This window comes from Vulpes vulpes, chromosome 10, assembly GCF_048418805.1.
Source record: "Vulpes vulpes isolate BD-2025 chromosome 10, VulVul3, whole genome shotgun sequence".
In the NCBI taxonomy this organism is placed as follows: domain Eukaryota; kingdom Metazoa; phylum Chordata; class Mammalia; order Carnivora; family Canidae; genus Vulpes; species Vulpes vulpes.
In genome coordinates, this window is record NC_132789.1 from 47,504,779 (window position 1) to 47,531,522 (window position 26,744).

The 26,744-nt window shown below is 37.7% G+C and overlaps 1 protein-coding gene across 10 annotated transcripts in view; it reads right to left on the minus strand.

Moving 5' to 3' along the window:
* OSBPL9 (oxysterol binding protein like 9) overlaps positions 1-26,744 on the minus strand; it is a 165,388-nt gene that overhangs the window by 125,998 nt on the left and 12,646 nt on the right. For all 10 annotated transcript variants that reach the window (XM_072723995.1, XM_025991844.2, XM_025991843.2 and 7 more), the window contains exon 2: positions 8,230-8,280. Coding sequence is in view for 4 of the 10 variants with exons in the window: in XM_025991844.2 (XP_025847629.1) it covers positions 8,230-8,280 (51 nt within the window). In the remaining 6 variants the exon portion in view is untranslated. The remainder of the gene's footprint in view (positions 1-8,229; positions 8,281-26,744) is intronic.

The following is a 26,744-nucleotide window of genomic DNA, read 5'->3' on the forward strand; positions in this document are numbered from 1 at the left end:
ATTCTCTTGGAAGGGAGCTTTTACATTTGTCTGCTGCCCCAATTTTGGGGGCTACTACCTAGGGGATGCCCCTTGATCTGGAGGCCAGAGGAGCTTGCATTCCTGTCTCATGGGATAATAATCAGTGTTACCCAGAAAGGAAATTATACTTGTCTAGTGCTCTGATTTTTGCAATTGCTACCAGGGGACACCTCTATATCACCTTGCTATAGTGACCAGGGGGGCTTACTTACACTTGTGGGCCCCACAGTCTATAACCAACAGAGAAAATTCTTTTTATATTATAGATTTTTATTTATTTATTTTAGAAAGAGTGTGTGAGTGGGCACAAGTGGGAGGAAGGGCAGAGGGCAGGAGAGAATCTTAAGCAGACTCAACACTGGGGGTGGAGCCTGATATGGGGCTTGATCTCACAAGCGTGAGATCATGACCTGAGCCAAAAATCAAGAGTCAGTGGCTTAACTAACTGAGCCACCCAGTGCCAGCAACAGAGAAAAAATTCTTAAACAGCTACCACCCCAGGGCACAAGAGGCAACAGACCCAGGAGCCCAGTCTTTCTGTGAAGGAAACCCCTACTAGCTAAGCATCATGACTGCAGCCTGAGGGACAAGCTTCTAATTAAACATGCAAATTGGGGCCAACTATACTCCTTTCCAGAGATCTTAGAGGGTGGGTACTACCTTCACATTCACCCTCTGCCACACCACAGAGTACTAGTGTCTCCTGGAGGGAAGTTTTACACATGTCTGGTGCCCTGGTTTTTATACCTAGAGCCCCAAATTTCCTGGCTACTGCCCAGAGGATGCCCTTAATCATCTGGTGACCAGGGTAGGTTGCATTGCTGAGTCCACGAGACTGTGGTAAGAAAAGAGATGGTTCTTGGAAGATTACAACTATACAAACAGTAGATCAAGGCACACTCCCCAGTCTTTCTGTGAAGAGGGCCCCTTGGCTTGTCCCATAATTTTGGCTTGAGGGGTAGGCTTCACATTTGGCACATATTTAGTGACCTATGGAGCCGCTCTCAGGAAACACAGGCTATGGACACCATCTTGCTCCAACTTCTGATATCACCTAAAAAAGAGCACTTACACACATCTGCAGCCCCAATTTCTGTGTGACTGCCATCCAGGGGACACCTCTAAATGGCCTGGCTCTGATGGCCAGTGGGGCCTACATTTGCAGTCCCACAATACAATATATAATTGCATACATGTAAAAGCTGATGCCCCAGGGTCTGGCTTCCCAGTCAGTTTGAATTTAGGTACTGAGATCCTCTCCTCTGGCACACTGACAGGTCTTGGACATCCTCAACTACTGGGAGCTTTTACAAATATGACAAACTGCTTAGACAAGCACAAAAGTTTGAGACAACCAAGAGCTGACGTAGGGTTGAATGACAAGGTTCATCTCTTGCCAGTGATCACTCCTTCAAGACTGGGAAAGGTGGTTGTTTCATCTACTGTATAGAAACCAACAAAGAGAGTCAAACAAAGTGAGAAACAGGCATATGTTCCAAATGAAAGACCATGGTAAAACCTCATAAAAAAACCCTTGAAACAAAAATAATTTACCTGATTAAGAGTTCAAGTCAATGGTCATAAAGATGCTAACCAAACTGGGGAGAAGGATGGGTAAAAAAAATGAGAACTTAAATAGAAAATATTAAAAAGTACCAAATAGAGGTCACAGAACTGAAGACTACAATAACTGAACTTAAAAAATACTAAAGGGGTTCAAGAGTAGCCTAGATGAAGAAGAAAAGATCAGTCAACTTGATGACAAGGCAATGGAACTCATCTAATCAGAACAGCAAAAGGAAAAAAAAATGAAAAAAGTAAATATAGCTTAGGGGACTTATGAGACAACATCAAATAAAGTAACATTCACATCATGGGGCTCCCAGAACAAGAGAGAGAAAGGGGCAGGAATCTTATCTGAAGAAATAATGGGTGAAAATTTCCTAAACCTGGGGAAAGAAACACACATTCAGGTCCAGGAAGTACAGAGAATCCCCAAGTAAAAGGAACCCAAAGATATCTACACCAAAACACAGTATATAATTAAAATGTCAGAAGTTAGGGGGAGCCTGGGTGGCTCAGTCAGTTAAGCATCTGGCTTTGGCTCAGGTCATGATCTCATGGTCCTAAAATCGAGCCCCACATCCAGCTCCATGCTCAGCAGGGAGTCTGCTTCTTCCTCTACCTCTGCCTCTTCCTCCCCTCATGTTCTCCCTCTCAAATAAATAAATAAGATCTTTTTTAAAAAATAAAATGTCAGAAGTTAAAGAGAATCTAAAAAAAAGCTTGTGATATACAAGAGAACCCACATAATACCACTAGCTGATTTTTCAGCAGAAACTTTACATGTCAGAAGAGAGTGGAATGTTATATTCAAAGTGCCGAAAGAAAAAGCTTCTAAGAATACTGTATCCAGCAAAGTTATCATTCAAAAGTGAAGGAGAGAGTTTTCCAGACAAGATAAAGGAGCTCATCACAAAACCAGCCATTTAAGAATTGTTAAAGTGACATTGTCAAGCTGAAAAGAAAAGGCACTAACAGGAAAACATGTGGAAGTAAAAATCTTATGCATAAGGCAAACATATAGCAAAGGTGAGGGATTAACCACCTTTAAAGCTAGTATAAAGGTTGAAAGACAAAAGTAGTAAAACTAACTATAACTACAATAACTAGTTAAGGGATATGCAAAATAAAAAGATGTAAAGTATGACATCAAAAATATAAAACACGTGGGAGGGTAACAAAAATATAGCTTTATAGCTTTTACAATGCACTCAAATTTAAGTTGCTATCAAGTTAAAATACAGATATATATAGATACACACACACACACACACACACATACAGGCTGTAATATGTGAACCTCAAAGCAAAACCTATAATGAAAGGAATCTAAACATAATAGTAAAGAAGGACATGAAACCACAAGGACAGAGAGCAAGAGAAGAACAAAGAACAAAGAGGAACTACAAAAACCACCAGAAAACAATCAACAAAACAGTAATAAATACATTACTTCAAATGTAAATGAACTAAATTTTCCAATCAAAAATCAGAGTGGCTGAATGCATAAACAAACTAGACTCCTTTATATGTCACCTGAAAGAGACTCACTTCAGACTGAAGGACACACAGACTGAAAAGTGGTGAGGCAGAAAAGATACTGTGTACAAGTGGAAACCAAAAGAAAACTGGTATAGCTATCCTTGTATCACACAAAATAGACTTTAAAACAAAAACTGTAATAAAAGTCAAGGAAAGATATTATATAATGAAGATGTCAATCCAACAATAGGACATAATATTTGTAAACATTTATGCACCCAACATAGGAGAACCGAAATATATGAAGCAAATATTAACAGACCTAAAGGGAGAATTGATAGCAATACAATAGTAAGAGACTTCAATACCCCACTTTCACAAATGGATAATCGATGGAAAATCAAATAAAACTTCGGCCTTAAAAGACACATTAGACCAAATGGACTTCTTAATAGATAAATACAGTAAATTTCATTCAAAACCAACAGAATTCAAATTCTGCTCAAGTGCACATACAACGTTCTCCAGGATAGATAGTGTTAGATCATAAAACAAGTCTCTTTACATTTAAGAAGACTAAAATCACATGAAGCATCTTCTCTGACCATGATAGTATGAAACTAGAAATCAATATGTAACATTGTGATTTATAAGAAATATACATTTGGTTATTCAGGAGACCAAAATATATTTCTCATATGTGTTTGATCTTCATCTACAGTTTCTGGCTCAAAGCTCCCAAAACCTTTGGAATTTCCTAGGTACTAAGAGTGATTAAAGTGTCTTTTCTTATGTTAATGGATCAACTTTGGGAACCCACCTATGGATGGGGGCAGGTTGGGGCACCTGGGTGACTCAGACAGTTAAGTGTCTGCCTTCAACTCAGGTCATGATCTCAGAGTCCTGGGATCAAGCCCCAAGTCGGGCTTCCTGCTCAGTAGAGAGCCCACTTCTCCCTCTAACTTCTCCCTCCACCTCCTCCACACTCTCCCATCCCTCCACCCTGGATTGTGTGTTCACAAGCATACTCTCTTAAATAAATAAAAATCTTTTAAAAGAGGGGGAGGGGATGAGGGATGATTACCCAGAGAACAGATTATGTGATTAGAAAGTTAGAACTTTCAGTCCTGGGCAGCCCCAGTGGCTCAGCAGTTTAGCGCAGCCTTCAGCCCAGGGCGTGATCCTGGAGACCTGGGATCGAGTCCCGCGTCGGGCTCCCTGCATGGAGCCTGCTTCTCCCTCTGCCTGTGTCTCTGCCTCTGTCTCTCTCTCTCTCTGTCTCTCATGAATAAATAAATAAAATCTTAAAAAAAAAAAAAAAAGAACTTTCAGTCCTCCCCACCTCCAACCATGGGTGAGGAGAAATGGTTGGAGGCTGAATCAGTCAATGGCTAAAGATTTAGTCAATTATGACTATGCATGGAAGCTTCCATAAAAACCCAAAAGGACTGGGTTCAGAGAGGGTCCAGGTTAGTGAGTACATGGAGATGGGGGGAGAGTGGTATGCCTAGAGAGGGCATGGAAGCTCCACACTCTTTCCCCGAATATTGTTTTATATCTCTCCATCTGGCTGTTGATTCAAATCCTTTAGTAAACTGGTAAACATGTTTTCCTGAGTTCTGTGAGTTGCTTGAGCAAATTAACTGAACTTAAGGAAGAGGTTGTTGGAACCTCCAATTTGTAGTTGGTCAGTCAGATAGAGGTAATAGCCTGGGGTTTACAACTAGCCTCTGAAGTAGTGGGGAGAGGGCAGGCTTATAGAACTGAGCTTTTAACCGGTGGGGATTTTTCAAACACAACAATCAATGGAATGGAATAGAATAGAGAACCCAGAAATACACACATATCGTCATTTAATTTACAACAAAGGAGTCAAGAACATAAATGAGAAAAGAACAATCTTGTCAATAAACGGTGCTGGGAAAACTGGACAACCAAATGCAAAAGAATCAGAGTGGGCCATTACCTTACAGCATACACAAAAATTAACTCAAAATAATTAAAGACTTGAACACAAGATCTGAAAACATGAAACTCAGAAAAAACTTAAGTGGTAAGCTAATCCTTAGCATTGTTCTGACTCCAAAAGCAAAGGCAACAAAAGCAAAAAAAAAAAAAAAAAAAACAAGTGGGATAACATCAAACTAAAGTCTTCATAGCAAAGGAAATCATCAACAAAATGAGAAGGCAGCGATGCCTGGGTGGCTCAGTGGTTGAGCGTCTTCAGATCAGGGCGTGATCCCAGAGTCCTGGGATCAAGTTCCCCATTGGGCATGGAGCCTGCATGGAGCCTGCTTCTCCCTCTGCCTTTGTCTCTGTCTCTTTCTCTCTGTGTCTCTCATGAATAAATAAATAAAATCTTTAAAGAAAAAATGAGAAGGCAAATTACTGAACAGAAGAAAATACTTGGAAATCATATATCCAATAAGAGGTTAATATCCAAAATATATAAAGAACCCGCATACTCAACAGCAAAAAAAATCTCCAAACAACCCAATTTAAAAATGGGCAGAGAAAAAAAAAATGGGCAGAGGATTAAACAGATATTTTTCCAAAAAAGCCATAGAGATGGCCAACAGGCACACGAGAAGATGTTTAACATCACTAATCAGGGCAGCCCCGGTGGCACAGCGGTTTGACGCCAACTTCAGCCCAGGGTGGGGTCCTGGAGACCTGGGATAGAGGCCCACGTTGGGCTCCCGGCGAGAAGCCTGCTTCTCTCTCTGCCTCTCTCTCTCTCTCTCTCTCTCTCTGTCTCATGCATAAATAAATAAAATCTTAAAAAAAAATCACTAATTACCAGGGAAATGCAAATCAAAACCATGAGACAGCACCTCACACCTCAAAAAGACAAGAAATAACAAGCAGAGAAAACATGGAGAAAAGGAAATCTTGTATACTGTTGGTGGGAAAGTAAACTAGTGCAGCCACTATGGAAAACAGTATGGAAGTTCCTCAAAAAATTAAACAGAACGACCATATATATGATGAAGCTATTCCACTTCTAGGTTATTTATTCAAAGAAAACAAATGAATAAAAAAAATTCATGGATACAGAGAACAGATTGAACATCAGAGTTGAAGAGGGTTGAAAAATACAAAATGGTGAAGGAAGTCAACTGTATGGTGATGAATGGTAACTAGAATTATTGTGATCAATTTGTATCATATAAAATACCAAATTATTATAACATACACCTGAAACTAATATAATGTTCTATACCAATTTTATCTCAATAACAAAAAGAAAGAAAATTAAGGCAGAATTCAAACGTTTTTATGAAGCAACGAAAAAAAAAAAAAGGAAGCCAAGAAATAACAAATGTTGGTAAGGATGTGGTGAAAAGGGAACTATCATGCAGTGTGGAGAGAAACGTAAATGTGTGTGGCTGCTACAGAAAAATTGTGTGGAGGTCCCTCCAAAATTAAAAAAACTACTATATGACCCAGGAATTATACTTGTATGTATTTATCTAAAGATAATGAAAACACTAACTCAAAAAAATACATGCATCCCTGTATTCACTGCAGCATTACTTGTAACAGCAAAGATATGGAAACTACTTAAGTGTCTAGTAATGGATGAATGGATAATGAAACTGTGTTATATATTTCTTTATATATCTATCTATAAATATCTTTATATATCTAAATATGTATACACACATACACTGTACTATTATTCAGCCATATAAATAAATTAAATTGGGTCATTTGTGATAACATTGTTCGAACAGACCAGGAGATCAGAGAAATAAGTCAGAGAAAGACAAATACTGTCTAATCTCTCTTATATGTGGAATCTTAAAAAACAAAACAAAACAACAGAAAAAAACCCACTCTGTATCAGAGATACAGAGAACAGATTGGTAGTTGCCAGAAGCTGAAGGTGGTGAAGGAGAAATATCCACTGTGGGGGGAGGGGGCTTTTTTAGTTTCAATAAACTGGGGGAGGGGAAGAATTTGGTTTCTTTCTCAGTTATTTCCCAATTCTGCCAATTAGCTACTGTTAATAAAGGCAATAATGTTTACCAAATATATTCACATCTTCAAAAGCAAACATGCAGGAAAAAAATGGCAGAAACCGGAGCCAGAAGACAAGACTACTAGAAGCTGATTTACCTAGTTATGATAAAGGTAGGCTCACCTTCAGATATAATGGAGTACTAGAAATTGTATCCCCAACCATGTATTCTTTCTTGCCTTTAGCAATTTGGACAATGACGGAAACTGAACAAGCAATTAAAAGCAGTGTGAGGGATCCCTGGGTGGCTCAGCAGTTTAGCGCCTGCCTTTGGCCCAGGGCGTGATCCTGGAGTCCCGGGATCGAGTCCTACCTCGGGCTCCCTGCATGGAGCCTGCTTCTCCCTCTGCCTGTGTTTCTGCCTCTATGTGTCTATCATGAATAAATAAATAAATCTTAAAAAAAAAAAAAAGCAGTGTGAAACTATAAGCCTGCACTGTCCAGTAAGGTAGCCACTATTAACCTTACATGGTTACTGGGCACCAGATATGCAGCTAGTCTGAACCGAAATATGCTATAGCATAAAAGACACACTGGATTTTTGAAGACTTAATATAAAAAAAAAAATGTAAACCTCATTAATTATTGTTTTAATGATTACATGTTGAAATAATAGTATTATGGATATACTGGCCTAAACAAATATATTAAAATTAACTTTACCTGTTTCTTTTTCTTTTTAAATGTGGCTACAACAAAATTTTAAATTAATATGTCGCTCACATTATACTTCTATTGGACATCTCTGCTGCAAAAACCCTTATTAAATAGTGTTGAATAGGAAAAATAAAGCAACTATAAGCAGGGATTTTTCAAAGCTATTTCTACTATTTGCTCTATTACCAACACTATAACTTATTTAATTTCTAGTCCTGGTCCCTGACTATAAAATAGAGGTGAAAGAAAAAAAATCAGTAGCTGCATTAAGTCATGGATACAACATTAAAACATTAACAAAAAGAATATAGTTCTAGTCCTGGTTCTGGCACTGGCTAGTAGTTAAGCTGGAGAAATAATTTTTTCTTTCTGAGCCTTGGTTGCCTGTGCCAACAATTAAGTGAGAAAACAGACCTCCATGATTCCATCAAAATATTTTTCCTGTAAAAATTGGGTTTTCATAAAAATGAATAAATACTCACTCTGAGTCTAACACATCCTCTGCGAGAGCCTCTCATCATTTTGTCCTTGGACTAAAAGAAAAACAAAAACATTCCATGAATAAAAAATAGACTATTTTTAGAATCTCCTGGGGATAAAGAGAAAAAAATTACAGTAGTAATATCCCTCCATTCACCCATCCCTCTCCAACCCTCCAAGTCACTTAAAGATAGAAATTAGTTTCAAATGAGTGAGTTTTACTAAAGTGGTGGTAGAGACGTTGGTGCACTGTTGGTAGAAATGTAAACTGGTGAAGCCACTGTGGGAAATAGGAAGGGGGTTCCTCAAAAAATTAAAAATACAAATACCATACAACTCAGTAATTCTACTTCTGGGTATTTACCCGAAGAAAATAAAAACACTAATTAGAAAAGATAAAAGCACCCTATGTTTTTTGCATTATGTACAATAGCCAGGAACTATACATCAACTATACATCAACAGATGAGCAGGTAAAAAAGAGAGAGTGTGTGTATACACACACAAATATACATGCAATGGAATATTACTCAGCCATAACAAAGAATGAAATCTTGCCATTCATGACAACATGGATGGACCTGGAGGTAGTATACTAAGTGAAATAAGTCAGACAGAGAGAAAGACAAATACCCTATGATTTCATTTATATGTGGAATCTAAAAAACAAAACAAACAGAAACAGACTTATAAATAGAGAACTGGTGGTTGCCAGAGGGGAGAAGGTTGGCAGATGGGAAAAATAGGTAAAGGGGATTAAGAGGTATAAATTTCTAGTTATAAAATAAAAAAGTCTTGGGGATGAAAAGTACAGTAGAGAGGACATATTCAATAATACTGTAATAACTTTGTATGGTAACAGATGGCAGGTATATTTATTGTGATGAGCACTGAATAACATGTATAAGTATTGAATCACCATGTCATACCTGAAACTAACATAATATTGAATGTCAACTATAAAAAAATAAAATGAAATGAAAATCTTTTATAGTCTGGGATGCCTGGGTGGCTCAGCGGTTGAGCATCTGCCTTCAGCTCAGCGTATGATCCTGGAGTCCCCTGCATTAGGCTCTCTACATGGATCCTGCTTCTCTCTCTGCCTATGTCTCTGTCTCTGTCTCTCTCTCTCTGTGTCCTTCATAAATAAATTAATAAAATCTTTTTTAAAAAAACTAGAAAATCTTTTATAGTCTAACAAATAAACCTAATCCTAGAATTTTATGTGTGTCTTTATTTTTTTTAATGTGTCTTTAATGTAGTACATATTACACCAATTTTAATTCCGCCTCATACCCCTTAACTCTAGCTCAGTATTTCTCAGATTTTAGAGAGTTTGAGAATTATCTAGAAGGCTAAGAATCACCCAGAAGTTTAAGATTGACTCCCAGGTGATAATGACTCAGCAGATGGAGGACCACATTTTGATAAATATTGCTTTTATCTCTTTTCAATTCCCCGAATTTTTTTGAGATCCTTGACCCTGATTTTCTGCCTTGATGTCACTCATCAACACCTTACCTTACCTCTGATTTACATTCCCATCCTTCTCCCAGAGTCTCCTGTATGTTCCTGTCATGGCATATACCACCCTGTGCTATGAAGGGGTCATTTACTTATCTAACTCACCCACAAGACTGCATATTCTTTAGTGAGTAGGAATTGTATCTGACTTATGCTTCTGAACAGTGTCTAGCACCAGTAGATGCTCAAAAAATATTTACTAAGGAAATGCTGCTTACCCTTTAAGTCTCCCTTACTTGACTAGGCCGAGCAAAGGCTATGTTCTGCATAATAAGCCTTATGCTGATATTCAATAAATATTCCCAAAATTAAATTTAGTCATGTGTAATAAAGTGAATCCTCAAATAATCTGTTTTTAAAATATTTAATACCTCAACAACTGATATTTTTCTGTACTCTCCTATGTAAGAAAGACATAAAATAAGTCAACATCATGAAATTATGCTTTAAAAAAACTGTCTCACTTTAAACCATGGATGCCCTCCTTCCAATGTACTGAGCCACAGGCAAACTCCCAGTTACAAGATGACTGTACAGGATTTAAATACACAGCATTTTCTATAGTTAACAATACTATACTGTATACTTAAAAGTTGCTAATAGAAGATCTTAAAAGTCCTCACCACACATACACAAAAGGTTAATAACTATGAGAGGTAATAGATTATGTTAACTAATCTTATTATGGTTATCATTTTGCAATATATACATATATCAAATCATCACATTGTATACCTTAAATTTATACAATGCTATAATCAATTATATCTCAATAAAACAAGAAAAAAATTATTGGGGACATGTGTATGTCTGCACATAAAGATCTACCTTATCCCCTTGTCTGTAGTAGTTTCTATGAATATAGCCTATGTCATGTTTTCATTGATTCTAAACTTACGAATGTAACAGTATTATAATGACAAATCAAAGTTAATTCTTAAAGAGTACCAAGCCATAGGAATTCGTCATGTTCAAAATGACTATTTTTTAAATGATTATTAAAAAACTAAAGACTGTCTTCTTTATTCCATTTAAAATCCAACAAGAATTCATACATTTTATTTTAAAATTCTCAATACCAAGCACAGTCGTAAGAGTTCTTTACTAACAATACAGTTAGCAAAAATACAGTTAACAAAAACATTCCCTAAGAATGTAATAGCCCTTTATTATACCCCAGACTTTTCTACAAAAGTGTCAAGGCATACATAAAAATAATAATTAGGTTTGAAAATACCCAATGAGAGTTAGAATACAAATAAAGGTAAGAACCAACATATTCAACCTTAATTCTTCTTCCACTTTAAAAAACATGATTATGATAAACAGGAAAAGAGTAAGACAGGCCCCAATGATGGTACTACTATTAAGGCTATGAATTAGAAAACACTGAAAGAAATAAAGTATAAATAATTAAAACAAATATAACTAGAAAACAATCAGACAAATCCAGAATGTGAACATCCTATAAAATATTTGGCTTAGATTCTTTAAAAAGGTCCAAAAAAGAAACAAGACCAGCATGTAAATAATTGATACAATGAAAAATAAATTACATAAATATAAGCACAAAGTACCCTGAGCTATAGAGGGCTCCCTGCTATGGGAAAAGATCAGGGAAGACAACAGGAAAGCAACTTGGTTTCAAGTTTCAATGTGGGACTTTAAAAAAAAAAAAAAAGGTTCTAATAAGAGAGGGAAGGTAGGAAGAAGAGGGCATTCCAATCCAAGGGCACACCACCAGCCAAAGCATGGATACAGAAAACTCAACACACAAACTATTCATAGAAGGAGAGTAAACTTATAGACCCAGGCACGTAGTGCAAAGAACAATGTGGAGAAAGATGAGACTAAAAAGGAGATATGGGAACCAGATCCTGAAGAATCTGAAAAAATAATTGAGTGGTTAAGGAAATCAAACTATTCAATAGTTAATGGAGAGCTATTGAGGATTTTTAGGAGGGTAGTAACATTTGTCTCAAAGGTGTGTTTTAGAAAAGTAACACTTAAATATGAGAACTTGGACAAAAAGAATGATGGTGGCATTAATAATAGCAATAGTAGCAGCAAAGCAGTAGATTCTCACTTACTGATGCCCTCTGTATGACAAGCACTTTATACACAGTAAACTTGTATGGTAAGAATCATTCACGTATTACAAATGGAAGTGATACCAAGGAGATCAAATAAGCATTCAACATTACATATGTAAAATGTAGCAGAGTTTGACACAGCAGGCATGATTTGGAATGGCTGCCCTGCAAATCATTCTCCCAGACCATAATCTGCTATTAACCTGGAATCTTCTTCCACAATGGCACAGGGTCCTCTTCCTCATTCTCTCTCCACTAGGCTCTAATATGCAGCTAAAGGGAAGTTGGTGTGATGAAGCCACCCCAGGCACAGTGAGCGCTGAAGGAATGGTATCACAGGATCCACTACCCTGCGGGGAAGCAGCTATGGAGCCTAAGTCCTCCACACCCTGGGGATTCCGGAGGTCCTGAGCCGGCACACTGACCTTGACTGCATGGTTCTCCAGATACAGCTCCCTCCTCCTTGAGTCAATAGCCTATTCTTTTACCTTTTGAAGTAAACATGTTTTTCTCTGCTTCCCAAAGTTAATCATTCCTATAGCTCATCCACTAGCTCTCTTAATAAAAACTGGAGGAGACACAGGCTCAGGGTTCGAGTCCAAGTGCATTTTGAGTCTGAGTCTTGGTCCCTCTGCCCTCCAGATTAAAATTCACTGAGACTCCGAGTCCTTCTTCATATCATTGACTCAGACTATCCTGGATCCATGGCACTACCCCATGGGGCAAAACAGAGACCTTTCCCAGGAAGGTTTTCTACTGGTTGAAGGAAGAGCTAGCTCTTCCTATCTGTTCCTAAAGCTGTGAAGTATATAGTTGCCATGAAACATGTATCTTCCACATGAAGAAAGTAATAAATAAAGCCTACACAGTGAGGTGAGAGATGAGAGGTGGAAAGTCCTAGCTGCCAGGATCCAGCTACACCTTGCCCTGAGGCAAACGTGCCTAAGCAAATGCCACTTACTGAACATCAGGGTCTTTTTAAATTGATACAAGTAGCTTTGCTAAAGAGAGAAAAAAAAAAAAGGTAGGGTGAGCAACTCCTACTCCAGTAATCTTCCTTCCAAATATTATCTTACCAATGTTCCAAGACCTGTCAACAGATTTTTAGCAGGTCGGAACAGTCACACAACCTGTAACTTAGACGAGATCCCTCACTGCCTCCAGTACAAGGTCAAGCACCTCAAGAAAGATCACTCTGAAACGGATGCTACAGTCTTTTAGGCTGGATGAGGATCCCCATGAAGTGAGGAGATACACAGTTGATACATTCTACTCCCCAAGGGGCTCCAGAACTAGCAAAGATTTGGGGGTTTTGCAGTTGAATTTGCTGCTTTCTCATATTAATTAACACAAGGGCAGTGGGTCCTGTTACAACAAACCATGCAATCAAAAATTATTTTTAGGGGCACCTGGGTGGCTCAGTGATTGAGCATCCGCCTTTGGCTCAGGTCATGATCCTGGGGTCCTAGGCTCCAGTCCCACAACAGGCTCCCCACCGGGAGCCTGCTTCTCCCTCTGCCTATGTCTCTGCCTCTCTGTGTGTTCCTCATAAGTAAAATCTTTTTTAAAAATTATTTTTAAGGGGCACCTGTGTGGTGTGGTCAGTTAAGTGTCCAACTCTTGATCTGGGTTCAGATTGTGATCTCAAGGTCATGACAGAAGCCAACATCCGACTCCTTGTTCAGCAGTGTCTATTTGAGATTCTCTCACCTTCTCCTTCTGCCCCTCCTGCTTGTGAGCTCTCTCTCAAAATAAATAAATATTTTTAAATTATTTTTAATAATCCTATGCTAATCACCTAACCCCAAGGTACTGATTTAGATTACAATTCATATTAAAGTTTCAAAGTAAATTACCACAAATACAATCTAATGCTGCCTGTAATAGACTACACATCCCGCAATATTCATTTTCCTCTTCTCTTCAGTAATAAAATCCTCCACCCCAAGCTTTAATTGAACACATGGGTTTCCTGTTGGATATTACATACCAAGGGTCCCTTTCAGGTAGGTAGGTATAAGCTATTTATCTATACACTGGCCAGTGGGCTATGAATGGAAGCAATGTATGCAACACATTGTACTTTAAAAAGGAAACTGCCTGCAGGGTGTTTGGCTGGCTCAGTCAAAAGAGCAGGTGAGTCCTGATCTCTGGATCATGAGTTCAAGCCTCATGCTGGGTGTAGAGATTACTTAAAAAAATTAAATTAAAAAAAAAAAAAAGAAAAAGAAAACTCCTTGAAAACACATTCTTCTCAAGTGACATGGAACATTCTCCAGGATAGACCACATGTTAGACCATTACACGAGCCTGAATAAATTTGAAAGGATGGAAACAATATAAAGTATGTTCTTTGATCATGATGTGTTAAAAGCAGAGCTCAACAACAAAAGTTAATTTGGGAAATTCATAAATACGTGGAAATTAAATGACATACTCCTAAATAGCCAATAGGTCAAAGAAAAAAATCAAAAGGGAAATTAGAAAATATTTGCATGTCCACAATAGCTAAACTGTGGAAGGAGCCTCGGTGTCCATCTAAAGATGAATAGATAAAGAAGATGTGGTTTATGTATACAATGGAATATTACTCAGCCATTAGAAACGACAAATACCCACCATTTGCTTCGACGTGGATGGAACTGGAGGGTATTATGCTGAGTGAAATAAGTCAATCGGAGAAGGACAAACATTATATGGTCTCATTCATTTGGGGAATATAAAAAATAGTGACAGAGAATAAAGGGGAAAGGAGAAAAAAAATGAGTGGGAAATATCAGAAAGGGAGACAGAACATGAGAGACTCCTAACTCTGGGAAACGAACTAGGGGTGGGGGAAGGGGTGGTGGGCGTGACTGGGGCACTGAGGGGGGCACTTGATGGGATGAGCACTGGGTGTTATTCTGTATGTTGGCAAATTGAACACCAATAAAAAATAAATTTACAAAAATATATATATATTTGCAATGTGAAAATGTAAACAACATGCCAAAACTTCAGAAGCTAGTGAAAGCAATTCTTAGAAATTTATAACTGTAAAAGCCTATATTAAGAAGAAAGATCTGGGGGTGCTTGGGTGGCTCAGTCAGTTAAGTATCTGCCTTCAGCTCAGGTATGATCTCAAGGTCCTGGGATCGAGCCCCACATGGAGCCCCCGCATCTGGCTCTCTGTTCAGCAGGAAGTCTGCTTCTCCTTCTCCCTCTGACCCTCCTCCCTGCTTGTGCTCTCTCTCTCCTCTGCCTGTCTCAAATAAATCAATAAAAATCTTTAAAAAAAAAAAAAAGAAAGAAAGAAAAAAAGATTTAAAATCAATAACCTAACTTTATTCCTTAAGTAACTACACAAAGTGGACAACTAAACCTAAAGTAAGCATAAGAAAGGAAATAATAAAAACAATAAGCAAAAATCAATGAAATTTAAAAAAACGAAAAACAAAAAAAAGAATCAATGAAACCAAACCTTGGTTCCTTGAAAAGATCAATAAAATGGACAAAACTTTAGCTTTACTAACCAAGGAAAAAAAGAGGACTCAAATTACTAAAGTAAGGAATAAAAGGACATTACTAACAATCTTAGATAAAAAGGATTCTAAAGTAACATGATGAACAAATTAAATAATCTAGATGAAATAGACAAATTCTAATAACAAAGTGTCACAACTGACACTAAAGAAGACATTAAAAATCCGAATAGACCTACAACAAGTAAAGAGATTGAATTAGTAATCAAAATACTTCTCACAAAAAAAACCCCTAGGCCCAGATGGCTTCACTGATAAAAAATTCCATCAAATGTTTAAAGAGGAGCAGTAGAGCATCTGCCTTTGGCTCAGGTCATGACCCCCAGGTCCTAGAATTGAGTGTCCACCCCCCCCAACAGGTTCCCTGTGGGGAGCCTGCTTCTCCCTCAGCCTGTGTCTCTGCCTCTTTCTCTGTGTCTCTCATGTATAAATAAATAAAATCTTTAAAAATAAAATGTTCCAAAAAATGTTTAAAGAATTAACAACTTTTCATACTCTTCTAAAATTTTAAAATAAGTGAGACTCCCCAACTTTTTCTATGAGGCAAGTATTATTCTGGTAGCAAAACCAGACAAAAATATCACAAAAAAAAAAAAAAAAAAACCAAAAAAAAAAAACACATCTGCAAATAAAGTTACAAAAATCCTCAACAAAATACTAGCAAACCAAATCCAAAAACATGTAAAAAGGATTATACATAGCTTAACTATTATAGTCTAAATTTGTGTCCCTCCACCTCCCCAAATTCATATGCTGAAATCCTAACCCTCAGGATGATGGTATCAGGAAGTGGAGCCTTTGGAATAGCCTCATGAATGGGATTAGTGCCCTAACAACAACAACAACAACAATAACAACAACAACAACAACAAAAAAAAAGCCTATGAGAGCTCCCTTGCCCTTTCCACTATATGAGGTTACAGTAAAAAAGATGGTCATCTAAGAAGTTCCTCACCAGGCACTAAATCTACCAGTGCTTGATCCTGGACTTCCTAGCCTCCATAACTGGAAATAATTTCTGTTGTTGTTGGTTTTTTGGTTGTTTTTTTTTTAAGATTTTATTTATTCATGAGAGACACAGAGAGAGAGAGGCAGAGACACACAGGCAGAGGGAGAAGCAGACTCCATGCACGGAGCCTGAGGTGGGACCCGATCCCAGGTCTCCAGGATCACACCCTGGGCCAAAGGCAGGCACTAAACTGCTAAGTCACCCAGGGATCCCCCAATTTCTGTTGTTTATAAGCTATCCAGTCCATGGTATTTTTGTTATAGCAACCCAAATATACTAAGACAATAACCAAGTAGAATTTATTCCAAGAATGCAATTTTGAGTCAACATATGAAAATCAATATAATATACCATATTAATAAAATAAGGAACAAAAATCAAACAATCTTCTCAAAAACAGGAAAAGTACTTGACAAAATCCAACATTCTTTCATGATAAAACTACTCAACAAAGAATAAAAGGTAACTAAGGGCATCTATAAAAACCCACAGCTAATATCATACTTAATGGTAATGGACTAAAGGCTTTACACCTAAGAGCAAGAACAAGAGACAAGGATGTCCTCTCTCATCACTTCCTTTTTTTAAAAAAAATACTTTATTTATTTATTCATGAGAGACACAGAGAGAGAAGCAGAAACATAGACAGAGGGAGAAGGGGGCTCCCTGTGGGAGCCTGATGCAGGACTTGATCCCAGCACCCTGGGATTGTGCCCTGAGCCCAAGGCAGATGCTCAACCACTGAGCCACCAGGTGACCTCCTTTCTCATCACTTCTATTCAACATTGTACTGAAGGTCTAGCTGGGAAAATTAGAGGTACCAAACACTACCACCAAAACAATGAATGAGTTCAGCAAGTTGAAGGATTCACACTTCTCAATATCAGAATAATAAAAAGCTACAATAACAAAGACAGTAATTAGAACAATGAAATAGAATTGAAAGTCTAGGAATAAACTTATATGGCTACAGTCGATTGATTTTTGACAACAATGCCAAGACTATCCAATGGGGGAAAGAATAATCTTTCTAACAACGAGTACTGAGACAACTGTATATACATACCTCTATGCAAAAGAATAAGATTGGAACCCTACCCAATACCATATGAAATCATCAAACTATTAAATAATAAGCTAAAACTATGAAACTCTTAGAAGAAAAGACAAGTATAATCCCTTATGACCATGGATTATGCCATGGTTTCTTAGGATATCAAAAGTACAAAGCAACAAAAGAAAAATAAATTGAACATCAAACTTAAAAAAAAATATGCTTTTCAAAGGACACTATCAAGAAAGCAAAAAACAAACCACAAAATGGATGGAAACATTTATAAATCATACATCTGGCAAAGGACTAGTATCTATAATATATGAAGAACTCTTACAATTCAACAACAAAGACAATTCAACTTAAAAATGAGTAAAGGATTTGAATAGGTATTTCTCCTAAGTAAATCAAATTAACAAGATTTCAGCCAGTAACAAGTGTTAAGAAAATAAAGCAAGGTGCTGATCAGAAATTCTTTGTGAGAGAATTTATTGTGGAGGTTCTACTATAATGTAGATGGTTTGGGAAGACTCTTAGAGGACTTGATATCTGCACTGAGATGTAAATGAGAAAAGCCTCTAAAGTAAAGAATCTGGGGGGAAAGTTTCAGGCAGAAGGAAAAGCAAGAAATGATTCATTAGTAAGCTTGTTCTCTGTCTCGGCAAGGGCTATTTCAAATACATAAAATAATAAAAAATACATATTACATTATCTATATGCTAGTTAAAGTAAATGGACTTCGCTTTACATATAATCTCAGCAGTAATTCACCAGGAACCCACTGAACAAAAGTTAAATAGAATATAGTGTAATTTCAACCTCAAGTTGCTTTAAAATGCTTTGTGGACAGTCAAAAATCACTGAAGGATGCTACTGAATTTTATTTTTAAATAAACCTTCTGGGCTATCAGCCTGCAGTGAGAAGGGTAAGTTTTTCTTTCATCTGAGGATGGGATTTGAAATCATTTGTGAAATGAGTATTAGGAAACACACAAAAAGCCCCCAAACCAGAGTGGTGTGTCAATAACCTGTGTTCTCGAAAGAACAGCACAAAATAATCTTAATTTATAGAGTAATCAGCCTGTTCTGTTCCTAAATCCTTAGGAAAAGGTTATTTTAAAGACACTGAGAATTACTGAGCTCAATGTCACTCTTAAACCGGCTTAATGTACAACTGGTTCTTTCAAACAGGTTAAAGCAATCCAGCAGGGCCTCTTACTTGTTACATTCTGGATATATTTTATTACTTTATCTGAACTTCAGTATACTACATAAAAAACATCTTCTGAAAGGATGGCTACATACATTTCAAAGTAATTTAAGTTAGGAATGGCTCAAAATACTCCCCATTTATGCCTCTAAGGCTATAGACACATGAAATATCTCTTTAAAAATGTACAAAATATTTTCAATCCCTTAAGCATATATGTGTTTTTAAAAAAGGGAGTTCCATTTGTAAAAAATAAAAAATTTAATTAAGTATACCCAGAGATATATATCTTATATTATCATATAGATAGTACAGTTTAATGAAATAACATGGGCTGTAGAGTAAAAGAGATAAGGTTTTGAATTCCAGCTCAGTTCCCTGAGCTATTACTTATTTTCATAGGATCATTGCAAGTACCGGAGTTAATACAAGTAAATCACTTAGCATAACATACCTGGCATGTAAAAGGCACAAGATTCATGCCCCTTCCTTGTTTCTACCTTAAATATAGCAGGAGATGCACAATCATTTTTGCTGGCCCTAAGCTAATCCTATGCCCCATTAGACCAAACTTTTAAGCATGTCTCCTACCATCAGCTCAATCCCCTCTACACACATTACTCCCATTACGCATACACACATATACACACACACAACTAATCTGCTTTAGGAATAATACATAGCCCCTACAAAAAACAAGCAACAAATCAATAGTTTCTCCTCCTTTATGCTCACACTTCCTTTGTGAACTCCTTCTCAATCCAGCTCCTATGCTCAAGTACAATTTACTGCAATCTATTCAATTTATGAGCGTTACTATTGCACTAGTTATTGTTTTATAGTTGTTACATCTATTCCCTTGTCAAACAGTAGGTTTGATTATCTTCATATTACTATTATTCCCCACCCCATCTTACAGAACTTAATTGATGCCTAGGACCTGGAAGGTATTAGATAAATGTCTGCTAAATGAACAGCCGCCCCAACCTGCCCAGGGGGCTCCATCAGTTGAGCATATAACTCTTGGTTTTGGGGCAGGTCATGATTCAGAGTCCTGGAATAGAGCCCCACCTCTCAAGCAGTGCAGTCTGCTTGAGATTCATTCCCTCCCTCTCTCCCTCCCCCTTCTGCTCATGCTCCTTCGCTCATGCTCACACACACTCACTCACACACACTCATACACACACACAAACGCACACACTCTCTCTCACTCTCTCTCTCTCTCTGTCTCTGTGTCTCTAAAATAAATAAATAAATTCTTTAAATGTATAGCCCCAGGAGCACCTGGGTGGCTAGTTGGTTAAGCGTCTGCCTTAGGCTCCAGTCATGATCTCGGGATGCTGGGATTCAGCCCCACATCAGGCTCCTTGCTCAGTGGGGATCTGCTTCTCCCTCTCCTTCTGTCCCTCCCTTCTGCTCATGCTTCCCCTCTCTCTCCCTCTCTCTCAAATGAATAAATAAAAATATCTTTAAAAAAATAAATGAATAGCCCCAGCCTCCTCTCTTGACACCCCACTCATTCAACATAATTCACTCAAAATATGCCCATTGATTCCCAATTTAGGCTATTCAACAATTAAACAGGGGAAACTTTTTTCCTCATTTCTGATGCCTTTACATCTCTTTTAAACAAATTTTTTACGATTACATTTAAAATTATTACCATAAAGCAACTAAAGAGCAAAAGTCTCCAATAACATTATATAAGCATTAAATCAAATAAAACTTAGCATCAAAGTTACCACTTAGTTTTATCTTAATTATAACTAGTTAACTAACTGTACCTCCAATAGGACTATAAGCTTTTAAAGATTAGTTCAGCAAATTCCAGCCTATACTAAGTATTCAAAAGTATCTTAATGAACTAATTCACAGTAGTATAAAGTGTCATCAATTGAAACCTGTTTAATTGGAAATGTAACCATGGATTTACTCTACAAAGCAAATGAGCCTAGAAAAGTTTTGCACAAACATATTCAAAATTCACAGGGGAAGATGAGTTTGCCATTTAAACTAATTCTACAATCCTTACAAACCAAAGAATGTGTCCCCAAACCTGTTATATAAAGACGCTTAAATTCTTATTTGAGGGATCCCTGGGTGGCACAGCGGTTTGGCGCCTGCCTTTGGCCCAGGGCGCGATCCTGGAGACCCGAGATCGAATCCCACATCAGGCTCCCAGTGCATGGAGCCTGCTTCTCCCTCTGCCTGTGTCTCTGCCTCTCTCTCTCTCTGTGTGACTATCATAAATAAATTTTAAAAAAAAAAAAATTCTTATTTGAATGTTAATTTTACTTTGCTTGAAATAAACTAAATCTGTATTAAAAAGATCAAGAGTCTCATCTGACACACTCTGAATCTCTCATAGCTAAAAGTGAGGTCTCCTTCTGAACTTTTTAACACATAGCATCCCATCTTACCTTTCTTAAAGCACATACTACTATCTTGTATGAAAATAATATATGTGCGTGCCTCTTAGAGGGCAGGGTTTCTTTTTTTTTTTTTTTAAGATTTATTTATTTATTCATTCAGAGAGAGCTAGAGAGAGGCAGAGACACAGGCAGAGGGAGAAGCAGGCCCCACACAGGAAGCCCGATGCGGGACTCGATCCCGGGTCTCCAGGATCACACCCCAGGCTGCAGGCGGCACCAAACTGCTGCGCCACCAGGGCTGCCCGAGGGCAGGGTTTCTGATTCATCCTCTGCCCTCCCCCATCCAATAGCCCTGCTATACCTTTGCAAAGAATAAACATTTAATACATTGATGGTAGAGTACTTATGGACAAATGTCAAAATGTTCTCTCTCCTTTTAAAATAAACGTAAACACTGTCTCAGTTATGTCATATGTTACTTCATTCCCAACAGCATATTATTAGGTTGTACTCATAGCCAGTGTTGCATCATGGGCCATATATCCTGGAACACAGGTAGTCAACCTGGTAGGCCAAACTCACCTATAAAGACAGAAATTACAAGAGGCTGACTCTAGGGTGTAAGATGGACAGCAAAGAGACAGGAGGGAATTCTGCAGGATAACAGCAATGCACTATATTTTGGGATACTGGTAAAAAGAGTACAAACAAATGTCAAGGGGTGCCTGGGTGGCTCAGTGGTTGAGCATCTGTCTTTGGCTCAGGGTGTGATCCCAGAGTCCTGGGATCGAGTCCCACATCAGGCTCCCTGCATGGAGCCTGCTTCTCCTTCTCCCTGTGTCTCTGCCTCTCTCATGAATAAATAACTAAAAGCTTTAAAAACATAAATAAATAAAAATAAACAAATATCAAAACTCACCTATCTGTACACTTGAAATCTGTGGGGTTTTTTTTTTTACTGGATATAAATTATATCTCATTAAAAGCAAATAAATAATACTTGCCAGAATTCCATACAGATAACACTGCTTACAGCAGCAATTACAAAATAGAAAATGACAGCAGTAATACCCATTCCTGTAGTCTTTCTTTTTTTTTTTTTTTAAGATTTTATTTATTTATTCATGAGAGACAGAGAGAGAGAGGCAGAGACACAGGCAGAGGGAGAAGCAGGCTCCAAGCAGGGAGCCCAACGCAGGACTGGATCCCGGGCCTCCAGGATCACACCCTGGGCCAAAGGCAGCGCTAAACCGAGCCACCTGGACTGCCCTGTAGTCTCCTTTTTATTTAGAGAGCAAAGACTCCTTAAAACATCTTGATAGGGGGATCCCTGGGTGGCGCAGCGGTTTGGCGCCTGCCTTTGGCCCAGGGCGCGATCCTGGAGTCCCGGGATCAAGTCCCACGTCGGGCTCCCGGCATGGAGCCTGCTTCTCCCTCCTCCTGTGTCTCTGCCTCTCTCTCTCTCTCTCTCTCTACATCTATCATAAATAAATAAATAAATCTTTAAAAAAAAATCTTGATAGTATTTAATGTACCAGTCTTCACTAGCTAAGGTCTTATGGGCACTCAAGACCAAAATGTCATCATGCTCCTGGAAATCTACACCAATAAAAACTTTGAAGAGCCACGGGCCCACAACAGTGAAAGAATTTCCCCATCAATCATCTCTCAAGTTATTCCAGATAACTCCCTCGTCTCCCACATCCCCCATTACAGAATGCCTCATTTTGCACAAAAGATTTAGTGTCTATTTACACAACAGATAAAGCCTTAGGAATGTATACTGAATCAGGATACAAGGTGATAGTAACATTAGGGGTCTAAGGTCCTGGGAAGACAGCTGCCTTCCTTTAAAGAAAAGACATATATCCCAACAGAAATATACACAAGATTATCTTTAAGAGCTAGAACAGCCTGGAAATCATCATACTAATTATGACTAATTATGCTAAGTGTAAGAAAGTATTAATAGTAATAGAGCTGAAGGAAGATGGCCAGAGCAAGAACCAGAAGGCCAGAATAAAAGTTTTTCTGATGGACAGCCCCGTGGCACAGTGGTTTAGCGCCGCCTGCAGCCCACGGTGTGATCCTGGAGACCCTGGATCAAGTCCCGCGTCGGGCTCTCTGCATGGAGCCTGTTTCTCCCTCTGCCTGTGTCTCTGCCTCTCTCTCTCTCTGTGTGTGTGTGTGTCTCTATGAATAAATAAATTAAAAATCTTAAAAAAAAAAAGTTTTTCTGACCATAAGATTAAACGTTTTCAGTTCTCATAATAGGTATGTCTCTAACATGGAGATACTGTATCATGATATCAATGTCAAATGCCATTAAATATCTGTAACACGTAACTCCCTTCAGTCTGTTTTTGCTTAGAAATTTTGTAATCCATATAGCTTGCTTTTATCAATGCACTAATCAGAAAGCCTAAGTATTTATACAGTCTCAACAGTTAATTTCTTGTTATGAATAAATTGGAATATTAGTTTGTATAATAGTAAATACAATGTATATTTAGTGAATGTTGTATGTCAAACACTGTCATAAACCTTAGTTTTCTGTTAACATTATTTACTGAGCACTTCTATTCCAGATACTGTGCTAGTACTTTAAGCACAATTTTATTTAATTCTCACATCAATCTTTTAAGTTCTTTTATTATATCCATTTTATAATCAAGGAAACAAAGTCTCAGAAAAGTTTAGTAACTTGCCCATGCACTCATAAACAGCAAGTGGGAGACATAGGATTCATATCCAGGTCTAATTCCAAAGGCCGTGAATTTCTACCACAGTTACTATAAATCTGGTTAAGTCCTCCTTCAATGATTTTGAGTCAACAAGGCTGAGTGTCAAATCAGCAATCCTTCTGAATTCAATACTGTAAATGTTACCCTATAAAGACTTGAAGGAGTGCTCCAGAGAGTGTACCCCTGTCTTCCAAACTACCTCTAGCATGTAAACACTTGGTTACTAGATTATAAATACATGTCACATACATACAGAGCACATAAACTGTGTCATACCTGCACTGGGATCTAGGGTATCAGGATTTAATTAATTTCACAATGAAGCATATTAATATTTCTGTAATACAACATATATTTACACTAACTGTCATAAAGACCATAAAGCAGCCACACAGTTCAAGACAGACTTTACTTCCAAATGAGATTATAATAAATTTAGGGGAAAAACCTTTGGAATTCAGAGATTAAGGGATTTCAAAGTTATGGGTAAAGGTTTGTGAGCATATAAACGCGTGTGTTTTTAAGTAGGTTCCATGTCCAGCATGGAGTCCAATGCAGGGGTGAACTCACGACCCTGAGATAAAGTTCTGAGCAGAGATCAGTTTAACCAACTGAGCCACCCAGGCGCCCCTGTGGTATTACATCTTGACCTACTACATTGTAAAGTCTCGATTCTCTCATTATTTCTTTAAAAAGACAGTATCTTCAAGTCAGAATTTCAAGCCAACAGATCAGTGAAGAAAACCATTTTCACAGTTTAATTAAACACAGTTACAATAACTTAGAGTTTTCATATTCTTTCTAAAGTTAAAAATTAAATACTAAATAATAGGTAAATTCTGCAAATTACTTAAAGGATGTTAATATATATGGACCTCAAGGTAAATTTTCTATTTTTGCTTTGCTTCTCAAATACTGCCCAGAATACTAAATAAGATTAATGTTATTTCACAAAAAAAAACAATTGAAGGAAATGATAGAAGCATGCATGTTAAACTTCAGGTGGTTTGTGTTATATATTAGTACTTCTCTGTGCTGTGATAATCCATTATTATCTTTCAACTTCACTTCTCTGGCAAAAATTGCCCAGGAATGTTTTTCTGTTTTTGGAAAAGACTAAGTAAGGGACCAAAATAATAAGGTCATGAAAAGACAAACCATGAGAAGAGCATACAAAAAGTCAATGATGAAAAAAATTTGTACAATACACAAAATAATTTAGTTAGCATGAACAATAGAATTTTGGATACTTAGTTCTAATTCTAAGACTCATCCTCAGCCTCAATTTAGAATGGATATGCTCCAAAAGCTCCTTGTTCAACTTTGGAGATTGGAACTCAGAACAAAGTTTTACAAAAAAAAAAAAAAAAAAAACTGGTAAAAATGTTCCCAGCAATTCAAGAGCCATGCCTAAGGGCTTAAGAAATGTTCAAATCTGTGATTAGTTAAGATTTACAATAAACATAATTTACTTTCACAATCGGGGATAATTTTTTTCAAAAAGGCTATTTATTTTTTTTATTTTTTTGAAGATTTATTTATTTGTTTGTTTATTTAGGAGAGAGAGAGAGAGAGAGAGGCAGAGACACAGGAGGAGAGAGAAGCAGGCTCCATGCCAGGAGCCTGACGTGGGACTCGATCCCGGGACTCCAGGATCATGCCCTGGGCCAAAGGCAGGCGCTAAACCGCCGAGCCACCAGGGCTGCCCTATTATGTGATTTCTTTTCTTTTTCTTTTTTTTTAAGATTCTATTTATTTACTCATGAGAGACACAGAGAGAGAGGCAGAGATATAGACAGAGGGAGAAGCAGGCTCCTCACAGGGAGCCGGATGCAAGATTCGATCCCCGGACCTGGGACCACACCTCAAGCCAAAGACAGACACTCAACCACTGAGCCACCCAGGTGTCCTATTATGTGATTTCTTAAGTCTCAATGTCTTCATTATATAGAAATAATATCAACTACTTCACACTATTGTTCATTCTATAAATATTTACTGAATATTCAAAAATGCCAGCTACAGCTCTAGATGCTAGAGATAGGAGTTTATATTCCAGAGGAGAGAAACAGACAATAAACAAGAAAAAGTAACTTCAGAAGCTAACAACAAATGCCGTGAAAAAATAAAACAAGATCATTGTGATAGTGACTGACAGTGAGGCCTACTTTAGGTGGACTGTTATGGAAAGTCTTCTCAGAGCAGTGACATCTGAATGAAGACCTGTATAACAAGAAGGAGTCAGCCATGCTACAGACCTGAAGTAATAACAGTCTGAAAATCTAGAAAACCTATACAAAGGCCCTGAGGCAGGAACAAGTTAGAGGTGCTCTAGGAACAGAAAAAAAAAAAACCTAGTGTGGACAGGAGTGGTGAGCAAATGGAATACTACAGCAAAATAAATGGGGGCAGATAACCAAGAACCTATAAGTCACAGTAAAGAGTTTGGATTTTTTTCTAAAATCCCTAGAGAATTTTAAACAGAAAAGTAACATGATCTTTTATTTTTGTTTTTCTTTACTTTTTTAGGATCACTTGAGCTGCTGATAGAAAATGAATTTTATTTTTTTTATAAATTTATTTTTTATTGGTGTTCAATTTGCCAACATATGGAATAACACCCAGTGCTCATCCAATCAAGTGCCCCTCTCAGTGCCTGTCACCCAGTCACCCCCCGCCCCCCTGCCCACCTCCCCTAGTTCGTTTCCCAGAGTTAGGAGTCTCTCAAAAATGGATTTTAGAGAGCAAAAATGGAAACAGTTACATGAGGTTTTTGCAACAGATCAAATGAGATATGATGGTGGTTTATATGCTACCTTGGTAGCAATAAAAAATGGGAGATGTTGAGAGACTTAATGAGGTGACATATTTGACAATATTAGAAAATACCTAGAACAATGATTAACATCTAGTAGAAACTTGTGGCAGATTGTATTTTCCAACATGGCTTACAATATTTCTCATCCCACAAGCTCTACTAAAACTGCCAC